This window comes from Durio zibethinus, chromosome 10, assembly GCF_047325235.1.
Source record: "Durio zibethinus cultivar Kanyao isolate XHJ-2024 chromosome 10, ASM4732523v1, whole genome shotgun sequence".
NCBI lineage: Eukaryota > Viridiplantae > Streptophyta > Magnoliopsida > Malvales > Malvaceae > Durio > Durio zibethinus.
This window is the reverse complement of record NC_143171.1, coordinates 11,013,578-11,024,496: the sequence shown is the minus strand read 5'-3', so window position 1 is coordinate 11,024,496 and position 10,919 is coordinate 11,013,578. Positions and strand designations below refer to the sequence as shown.

The 10,919-nt window shown below is 30.1% G+C and overlaps 1 protein-coding gene across 2 annotated transcripts; it reads right to left on the bottom strand.

Annotated features, from left to right (window-relative positions):
• Positions 1-176: 176 nt before the first annotated feature.
• Positions 177-5,691, bottom strand: LOC111292084 (RNA polymerase I specific transcription initiation factor RRN3 protein). Of its 2 annotated transcripts, XM_022884279.2 has the most exons (16): positions 5,428-5,691; positions 5,183-5,319; positions 5,008-5,091; positions 4,828-4,899; positions 4,673-4,744; positions 4,346-4,582; positions 3,921-4,031; positions 3,715-3,828; positions 3,416-3,532; positions 3,257-3,325; positions 2,970-3,076; positions 2,210-2,293; positions 1,993-2,080; positions 1,699-1,815; positions 1,286-1,470; positions 177-726 (listed from the first exon to the last, which is right to left on the bottom strand). In XM_022884279.2, the coding sequence occupies exons 2-16, from the start codon at positions 5,291-5,293 to the stop codon at positions 411-413; spliced, it is 1,884 nt and encodes a 627-aa protein (XP_022740014.2). In that variant the 5' UTR covers positions 5,294-5,319; positions 5,428-5,691; the 3' UTR covers positions 177-410. The 2 variants fall into 2 exon arrangements, with proteins under 2 accessions (XP_022740014.2, XP_089622928.1); XM_089766802.1 differs by lacking the exon at positions 4,673-4,744.
• Positions 5,692-10,919: the final 5,228 nt, after the last annotated feature.

The window sequence follows — 10,919 nt, the reverse complement described above, 5'->3', positions numbered from 1 at the left end:
ATTTATTTATGAAATTGATAAAAACTAAATAACATATTTATGTTTGAAATGTGAACACCAACATAATGTTTTCCAGGCATTTGACCATGCAATACGTACACAATACACGAATTATCAGTTCCCCTCAGCATCTCTCTCAACTAAAGACATGTACTTCCGGCCAAAACAAACAAATATTATGTTAACTAGCAAGCTCTCCCACCCACGTAGATAGCGGCAAAAGAGCCATACCTTCATCAGTAAGGTTGTTGTTACACACTCAGTAGATTGAATGCCACAAAAGAAAAGTAATAAGATAAAAAAGAACAAAAATACTGAAATCTGAAAAGAAATTTTAACTTCTGTAAATCTTACCAGCTACGTAATCAATACTAGTACATACATGGTACATACATAACATCATCTGACAATCATAATGACTCTGGACTTGTAGAGGGCCTAATTCTCGAAGGCATTCTTGTTGGTTCTTGAAATCGACCACCAAACTTGTAACCAAAGCTATTCTTCGGCGTGATTGACATTTTCTTCAATGCACAATCAAATTCATCAAGATCAAGTTGTTGCTCATCAAAGCTCTTGCCAACATCATTCATAATATCCTCATTTTCATTTGCAAAATCCTGAATCGAATCATCATCACTGCTGCCATCATCATTTTCATCATCATAAGCATCTTCATATGTTGGTTTTACCATCGACCAGAAGACAAACATTGGACGGATGAAACTTCAATTTTTGGAATTACAAGGGAAAGAAAGAAAAAGAAAAATAGCACTTTGTCAGCAAAGCAGAAGAAAGTAAGATTCACTCATGCACTCTATATATTTTTGTTTTAAAAAAAAAATTGCAAGGATTGGTCAGTTGAACCAAATTCTGAAATACATAATAGACCATCATTTGCTTAAGAGACTTCTTGGACACCCAAAAAGCAAACAAAACATGGTTTAATCACTTAAATCAAATTCATTGAACGTCATTTAGTTTATTCTCAAAAATCCTGACATGACATATGGCAATCATTTCCAGCTTCTGAATTTTCTCACAATTACCTTTTCTTTTAAAATAAAAAAATAAAAAGAATGACCCAAATCATTGAAACAATTTTGGCTGCCCAGCTCCCTAAGTGGTCAAAGACATACTTCAGGCCACATCTTAGCAACATTCCTTCTCTCTCCCTCTCCCTCTCCCTCTCCCTCTTTTGGGCCAGAAAATTTTCTCATTATAGACGTCAAACTAAAGAAAAAAGAGCTCATACTAAATAAATTAAAAAATGAAGAATGCAAACCTGTCACATCTTTTCAGCAAACATGGGTCAAAAGGAAAGAATGTATCAAGCCTTTCCAGGCCACCAAATGCCCTTGAAAGTTCTGACTCTAGCAGGCCATCAAAAATGAATGTTTTGGACACAGTAAAGAGAGAAGCAGCTTTTGCCTGTCGCAGAAACTCCTCCACTACAGATGGAAGGCATACCTGTTTATGATAGATGATTGGGATTGGACTGGAAAAATCGAATGGATATTTGAGATTGACTTAAGCATGTTCATGTGACAAAAAAAATAAAATTGGGAGGTCCAAACATAGACCAAAAACTCCATTAGAATAAATAAAAATTTAAGGATTACTAAAATCCATGTTATAGCTTACCTGCAAGCTGTTATCATTATGAAATTTAAGCCAAATAACTAAGCCATTCCTTACCTTTAAAGGATTCAATTTATGCTTTAAGATTTGTTCCAGTGGCATGAGAAGCTGTGACTTCAAGCGCGGAACATCCATAAAAACTTTCATACGAAAGCAGAGAACATACATAATGGCCTGTGAAAGACAGGTTAGGGAATAAATTCACCCTCCCAAACAATGAAATCATGCAATCCAATTGCAAATAATATTTTAATAATTCTTTTTTTCCTCGAAACAATTTTATTATTTTTACAGGTCTTAGCATCTGTTGTTTTCAATAAAGTATAAGCCTTCAAGAGTTAGAACATCAACCTGGCATCCAGAATAGAAAAATCGATGTGCATTTGGATTTATATCAACATCATGGGTGTTGCAGTATTCCAAGCACCAATCAACCAACCTAAATTTCATAAAAGTAAGATATACATCAGCGATGAACATCCACACTTTCATTCACACCATCTAAGTTGTCAGAACAGTGCTAGAAGTCAGTTAAAGAAAATGGATCTCAAGGATTATAATGTAGAACCTTTTTAGCATGCTAGAAATAAAAGAGGCTGACAGAAACTTTGCTCGAGATAAATAGCTAGCAAGATAAGCCACAGAACTCATCCTGCATAAAACAGAAATTAATTAGTTCAAAAATGACGCCCCCACCCATGTTTTAGGCCTATATTATACATAATTTAACAGTTTTAGCATTTAAGCAATTCAAATCAGTACATTCTATCCAGAGCAAAGAAAACGCAAGAAGCAGGGCGAAGAAGGGGGAGGGGAGGGGTACTTTCTTTTTCCTAATTTTCAAACCAAGCAATAGATTGGTAATCTAGGAAAACATATGTGCAAATAGGCTTTTATTTTCGAGGCAACAAGATGGAAATGTCTCATTGATATTCAGTTGACAGTTAGACATGTAAAATAGCCTTTATTTTCTAGGTAACATGTATAGACTTTCCTTGCTCAGTAGGCACATGAAATTCCTGAGAAGTGCACACAAATTAAAAGACTAATTAACAAGTGGCTGAGGCAGACTGATCTAAAATCCAACTTTTACTTTGTTAGACATGAAGCATAGTAAAACAAGACAAATTATGTTCAAAAGAACACAAAATCGAGCTACATTGCAGCTCACACAGAGAAAAGAAGAGAAGAAAAAAAGGGAGGAAGAATTAGAGTTGAAGAATACATGAATGAAATTGTAGGTATATTTAAAATTCAAAGGAATTTATGCCCACAACTCAAAAGAAAAAGCTAATTTAATTAAATCTTTCAGATAATACAAAAATTACCTAGTTGATTGTGGGTGTGAGTCTTGAACAAATAAATCTGCCAGCATTATGGCAAATCTCATACCACAGTTTTCAGGATCCAATGAACAAGCATAGAAAACCACAAACTGCAAACATTAGGTAAAAGAAACTTAAATTGAGTTACTAGCCACGTCATGCAGGTCTTAATGCTGGTATTAAGAAAATATATAAATAAATAGTAATATTATATTCACCAAGAATTACCAACAGAAATCTTGAGAAACAAAATAATATGAAATGCTACACAATGACAATATGAGCATTACCTGAGTAAATTTTGACTTGTAGGCAGTCATAACTGTCAACAGAAATGACCGGAGAAGAGTTTCAAATACCTACAACAGCAATTAAACAAAATCAACACAGGATTGGGAAGAAGGGACACAGGGGGAGGGGAAACTGAAAACATTAACTTCACAAAATACCTTAGCCAAACGGCCAGCCCTTTCGCAAGATTCAAGATGTTCAAAGGTTAAAACCAGTAGGTTATCTAACAATTCAGCAATGCTGTTTCCAGCCAGACTTTTACGACTTAGTCGAAACTGCAAATTGAACTCTGTATCAGTTTTACATCATATGCAAACTAAATTATCACAAATTGGTTCCTAGAGCTTTAGAAAAATATTAACTTGCATAAGGATGACCAATAATTCATCGACCCTACTTATTTGACCACCTTGGGACATCACATGCACGCTAAAAAACAAAAACAAGTTGAATATACCTCTCCAATGTCTGGCTCAGCACTATCCACAATGTCCTCCAAATCTTCTAGCTCCATCTCAAATATGCCTTTACTAAAGTCATCTTGTAAAATGGCATCCCATCCAATCTCCAACTATAAGAAATTCCAGTACATTACATTATAAAACACAAGGCCAAACAATAGTCTTAAGCGCAAAATTCTAAGGAAACTTCAAATTTACTTACATCTAGTTCTATCAGCCGGTCCACCACAGCCATAAGCATTGTGCTTCCAACAAGTTCTCCAATTTCACCACTCTCCAATGTTAACATGTTCTCCACATAAATCAGAATTGCCTACAAGGACAAGTGGACAAGTTTCAGATCTAATTGTCTAACAAATTTCGATAATAAAAGGAGGCAGTAGCAGGCACCAAAGCACCATAACGTTTGATAAAATTGTATAGGAAATTGCATTTAGGAACTTCACCAAACTAACCAGACATCTAATAGTGGAACAATGGTATCTTACATCCTCATATAGCTAGGGGCTAGAATTGACTGCTTAAGCATAAACCATAAGAGCATGGACTTTTCCAGCCAATAACATGCAACAACTAGAAAATCAAAAGATATCAGAACTCCATATTGGAAGAGCAAATTCAACTTACTCGGTCTTTATGATAAACTGTTGGCATTCCTTGGCGTACCATTGTCAATAATCTCAAGGGGGCAAGAGGAACATAATCAGCAATCTTTTTAAAAGCAGCATGCACCCGAGAAAGAACTTGGCCCTTCCTCTCAAGACCGCGTGGTAGTTTTAGTTTATCTAAGAAATAAGGCGGTGGAGTAAAATTGCTGACAAGCATGCCCAGACATAAATCAAGATATTTTCCATTTGAAATAGCCTGCAATGCAATCCAAAGGAAAATAATTTTAAAAGAAGAAGAAGGTAAAGTAGATAAAAACGAGACTTGGGAGGTATAAATTGCACATACAAGGGATACAATGAGTTCAACTAGTGCATCAGCGACATGAGGGCCATAGTTCCACAAGCTCATACTAAAAATCTGGAAAAATCGTCAAGGAACAAGTTGGGGGGACCACACTAACGAAGGTAAGGTGAAAAAGAAAGAGAAAGAAGAAAACTTACAGCAGAAAGAAGGGAGTCATGAAGAGTAATATCTATACAAGATGCTGCCCCAGCTAGTGCCTTCAAAGTAGTCTGTGATGCATAATTCATAAATGGGAAGAGAGTATTAAGCTAAGATTAGAGAGCTCAATTGTGGTGTGTAATAATAATAATAATAATAAAGAATGAATAGAAGGATACCTCAAGTAAGGCGACCTCATCAGGGGCAAGTTGTTTGGAATGGTGCATGACCCCAACAAGCTGGTTGTAACTGTTGCTATCACCCTGAAAAAGGAATCCCAAGTTAATAAGCAGTGACAAAAGTTGATAGTTGAATGCCAATAGGAAGTTTAGAGTAGTGTCTGTCTGCGCTTACGGATAGGAGAGAGGTGAGAGCATCCTTGACATGAGAAACTATTTCTGAATCAGTGAAATTGACGACGTTGTCTTGGTCCATATCTGGGTTTTTTGGCAATTCCAGTCCCATGCTCGTTTTAGTTGTTTGTAATATAACTGCAGCAAAAACTTTTTCAAGATTAGTGAATGGATTAAAAAATATTCATTTATTTTTCTCTGTTGTTTCTGATTACCCAAAGAAAATTAAGGATGAGCTGCCTCTACCTCTGCCTTTGCCTCTGCCTGCGTTTTCTGCTCTTCTCGTTTTCTTCTTTTCCCTTTAACCAAGAGACGAAAGCAGATATAGATCTTTATATATACAGCTAAAAGAGAGAAAGGGCCTTTTCTTCTTCTTCTTCTTCTTCTTCTTCTTCTTCTTCTTTCTTTGGTGTAGCAGCAGCGGCAGCTGTTGTTAGTTTGTAAGAGAGTCGGCGAACGAGGGTTTGGTATTCCAATCTTCCTTCCAACTCCGCAAAACCCTCGCTCTCCATTCTACACCTTTTTTTTGTTTATTATTTATACTATATCATTATTACCCGCTCCTATTTATTATATATTTTTATTTTTATTTTATAAAATTCCTAATTTACTTTTACTCTTCAATTTCTATTTTTTAAAATAATATATTTATTCGCTCAAAAAAGAATAATACATTTATCTCTTATTTTAAAATAATTTTAATATACGCTTAATCCAATCTTTATTTACATGATATTCCACGCTTAAATTTTTATTATAAATTTAAAGAATCATATGCGATACTGCTCACTTAATGAAAATAATATATCTATTTACATATATATATATATTTATGTTAATAATAAAAAATCATTTAGATGCAATTATCCAAAAACGAGAGAGAAGCCTTTTTGTATAAGGTTAAAAAAACCTGTTCGAATGTCATTACTAATATTTGCAATTATTTTAATCTTTAAATTAAAGAAATCTTAATTTTCAAAATTATTTAAATTTTATCTAACGATTACAAAATGTGCTAATAAATGTCTTAACTCTTTAACATTTGCTTTTCTTTTTTTTTTTTTAACTTTTAACATTAATTAACATTCTATTTATAGTAATATTTTTCATTAAATGGATTAGTTGACGATTAATGTAATGACTTCAAATACATTAAAAATATTATTTTATATAATAACCTTAGAGAATTCGCAGCAAGTACCAAACAAAAAATTGTTTTAACCAATTTTAGAAGATAAGATTTAAGAAAAAGAGTGTAAGTGGGATTTTAAAAGATGTTACTAATATAAAATGAAATGTTATTATTGTTTTAAAATGTCTATAGAGATGGCATTTAAGTTAGGATCAAATTTTAATATTTATCTATTTTTTTCGTATTTAGATTGCAATTTTTTTTACCATAAAAAAGTTTAAGAAGACGACAAAGCATAAAAAAAAAATTTAAAGAAAATGACAAATGAATTTATGTGTGCGCTTTTTTTTATGAAATTACAAATATAAAATAAAATATTATATTTATAAAAATTATTGAATAATCAATTACAAATTAAAATATAATTCAATAAATCCAACATAAAATTAAATTATATTTACAATGAAACTTAAATCTTAAACTTTAGGATTTTAAAACCTTCCATTTAGTATTAAATCAAAGTCTCATTAGAAAATTTATGCTTTTAATAACTATGGCCTGAGTAAAAAAAAAGGTCCAAAACCTTCTGTGTATAGATTAAAGGAATTCTTTAGCATTTGGATTTGAATTATTATTATTATTATTATTCTTATTATTAAATTAACATATTAAATCGGGCCAAGCTGTGAATTGTTTTTTTAAAGTGAACGAAACAAAATCACAACCCATTTACATTCCTTCAAATTCAACCAAAAAAAAAAAGACCAATTATTGATCCAACTCGTAAAATTGCACAGATGTCCACACTCAAAGAGATTCTGTAAAAAGGTTCGCACAGATTTAATAGCCATCGGAAAAGTGTTTGTTTGTTTTTTTTTTTTTTTTTTAATCTCAATAAAAATATAATTAAAAAATCATAGTATATATTATTAATAGAGTTTTTAGTCTCAAAGAAAATTAAAAAATTATCATATATATATATATTAAAATATATGAAAAAAATAAAAATAAAACAATTAAAAATATATTTACATGAAAGTTCTCTAATATTGTTTGTTAAATTTAAAATTTTCGTAAATAAAAAAACGAACTCACTAAATGAAATAAATAAAAGGTTTTCAACTCATTAAGTTGTATGTTTGAATCATACCACCATTGTGAGATGTGAGTTTTTCAAATATCTAGGATTTATTATTATAATTATTATTATCTTGAATTAGTCGGTTGTTTTCCTAATTACATTTTGTAACATTACATTTGTTGTCATAAAAAATAATACTATAAATTATTTAATTTATATATATTGTAGTTAGTATTACTTAATGAATTAATATATATGTGTGATTATTATACTTACTAAAATTTGTTAATTGATAAATTCATCACTTTATTCTCATCTCACCAATAAATATATATATAACATATATTTATTTTCATCTTCTGTTACCTAGAATTGTGACATGTGAACTGCCACATATGCAACCTTCATTTGCCATGTAAAACCATTAAGTTGCTAAATATTCATTTTAAATTGTCGGGTCATTCAAGTTTAATTATCCCCTTTCTATATCTTTAATCCTTTAGGGTTTAGAGCAAAAAATACCTCATCATGGTTCATCTTCTATTATTAGCTACCTTTTCAGTACTTGTATTTCTCTTTCATTTATTTAAAAAATTTATTTTATTTCCTTATTCAAAAGACAATAAATTTTCAAAAAAGTCTTTATAGCTTGAGAGGAGAAAAATTTGTACTATTCAAATTCTTTATGTAAATAACGAGTTGTCTTCCCTACTCATTATTATCTATTTATTCTTTTCAATTTTCATTCTACAAGAAAAGGCCATTTATCTAACCTTTGATTGTAAGTATAAATACTTTTTCACTTAATTTAAAAAAAAATTGTTCTCTATATTAGATTTAGGCTTTTTCCCATTTTAGGTTCTGCCAACGATCTGTTGAGTACCTTTTTTTTTCAATAGCCATTCCGTGAAAAATATTTCATTAAAGGTGTGTTACTTCAAATTGAAATAGAACAATATTCCCTTGGTTTTAACAATCCAATTAAACAAAAAAAAAAAAAAAACACTATTTTAGAAGGAATCACCAATTTAGAATTTGTTTAATGATTATCTGACTACTCATTTTTTATTTAGGTTATTTACAATCTCTCATACAATGCAAGTACATTTCTTTTATTTTCCTAATAATAAAATTTGTATTTTTATTATATTATCATTGCATTATAGTTTTGGTTTAATAGTAAAGATTTTAATGAAAAAAGTGAAATAAATTACAACTGATTAGTGATTTGAAGATGAAATGAGTAAGGAATTTTATTTTGGATTATAGGTTAATTCATAACTTAGATGAGATTCATTTACAAATTAGCTTAGACAATGTAAAACTAAAAAAGTTTTACACATTTGTCTAGCCCTTGGTTTTAATAAAGCCAAAATATAAGAGAGACAAGTAAAATTATGAAAAAAATGGTTTAGTCTCATCCTTTGGATTTATTGACATCAATGGTTAAAAATGTATAAAACTAAAAAAAAATTTACACTGTGTAAGTTGATCCCTCATATATATATATAATATATATATGGTATTAGTGAGTAATTTTTTCTCATTTTGTAGAATCTAAACAATACATATAAAGTAAAACAGAATTTATATTAAGAGTTAAATTTGATATACTATCAGTGTATAAACTCTACATACTGTTAGTGAATCAAATGCCACTTTATTAATGGACAAATATTAACTCTTAAAATAAATATATAAAAAGTAATATTTTTTTAAAAAATTAATGCATTAATAAGGTGGTATTATCTAATTTACTAACAATATATAAAATCTATACATTAACCTTACATCAAAATAAACCTTTAAATTATATATATAATAGTAGTACTAGCGTATTAACAAACAAAAAATAACATAGTAGTAGTAGTGCTAATGTAGTAATAATCTAATCTAAAAGTTACATCTTAATTAATACTTGCTCCTAAATATATATATATATATTGTTAGTCAATTATATATATTTACTTGTTGTCAAAATGATAAATTGATTTGCAATAAATATTGTTATGTCTAAATACTCAATCAATAAAGTCAACTATCACACTTGTCAAGTCATAGTGCTCTTGACTCCCACATCATTTGTCTAAGGAGAATTAACACACAGACTCTTCGTTCGTCATGCATATTTGCTTTTTTAAGTTACTTACCTATCTGAACCTTATCACCCATGGAGACAACTCGACCATTTACCTTCACTAATATCTTATCAGCAGGTCATTTCATGATAATCCAACTTGTTTAGATCATTAAATGCTGCTCACTCTCAATCCACTTGAAATTCCTCAAGCTCTATATGACATTTGATAACTCTATGAAATAGAGTTATTTAGGCTTGTTTTTAGTGCTTAAACGAGTTAATTTTGCTTAGTGTTTTACTAAATAAGGTTCTTTTTACTTCTAATGTGCTAATTTTTTGTTTTGTAGGAAATCTTGAAGAAAAGATTGAATTTTGGTGAATCTTGAAGAATTTTGGAGTTTCTTAATCAATTTTAGATGATTCATGGTGCATTTGGAGCAGTTTTGGACTATTTTTGATGTGTTCTTGTTGATTTTTAGAAATTTTAAAGTTTAATTAATGAATTTCTACAAGATTTGCTTTCTCTAACCTAAGGAGTATGAATTGTTGATTCTTAATGAAAAATTCAAAAAATTGATGCAATAAACAAGAAAGCATGTTTCGCTATAATTAAGGTCATATTTGTAATTTAATGTTGAATGCAAGTCCAAGGTAGCTTTTATAGGCGTGCATGGGATTATTAATAGATGACATGACAACAAGTTTTTTCTTATTGGCCAAAATAGATGACTTGGAAGCTTATGTGGCATGATGACTTGGCAATTTTGATCAAATTAGAAAAGTATAAACGGCCCTTGGTTTTCTTACATTTACTTGGAAATCCTATATGTACTTGAATTGCACTTATTTCTATTTAGAATCGGATTTGCATGAATATATGAAGACTTCTAAAGAAGCAGGTGGCATGCACAAGATATTTAAATTTAAAATAAATTTTTTTCTCTTTAAGAAAAGTCCTACTTGAAGGCAAACTCCAAAAAGTCTCTAAGAGGAACAAGATCTATTTCAACTTGAAAAATACTTTCAACTTTTGATTTTCAAGAAGGTTTCTTCATTCAAGAATTCAAGCTTGGTTGAACTAAAAAGAGATTTGATCAAAGCTAGCCACTATTTTGACTTATCTATTTAGGGTTTCATATATTCTTGATTTTATAAATAATTAGCTTAGGTTAGATGAAGAAACATGGTTAGAGTGACAAACCAATCTTTAGTCTATTAGTTTTCTTTTAGTTTTCTGTTAAGTTTTTATTATTAATAAGCTTTTCTTTAAAACAATTTAAGTTTGTTCAAGTTTCTTTTTAGTTTCCTAAACAATCTAAGTTTATGTTTTCAAGTTTAAGTTATGTTCTTGTGTTTTGTTTTCAAATCAGTTTAGTTTATGCAATTTACTTGTTGTTTTTCTTTAAATTGATATTTGCACGTTTTAATTAAAATAGTTAATTCAG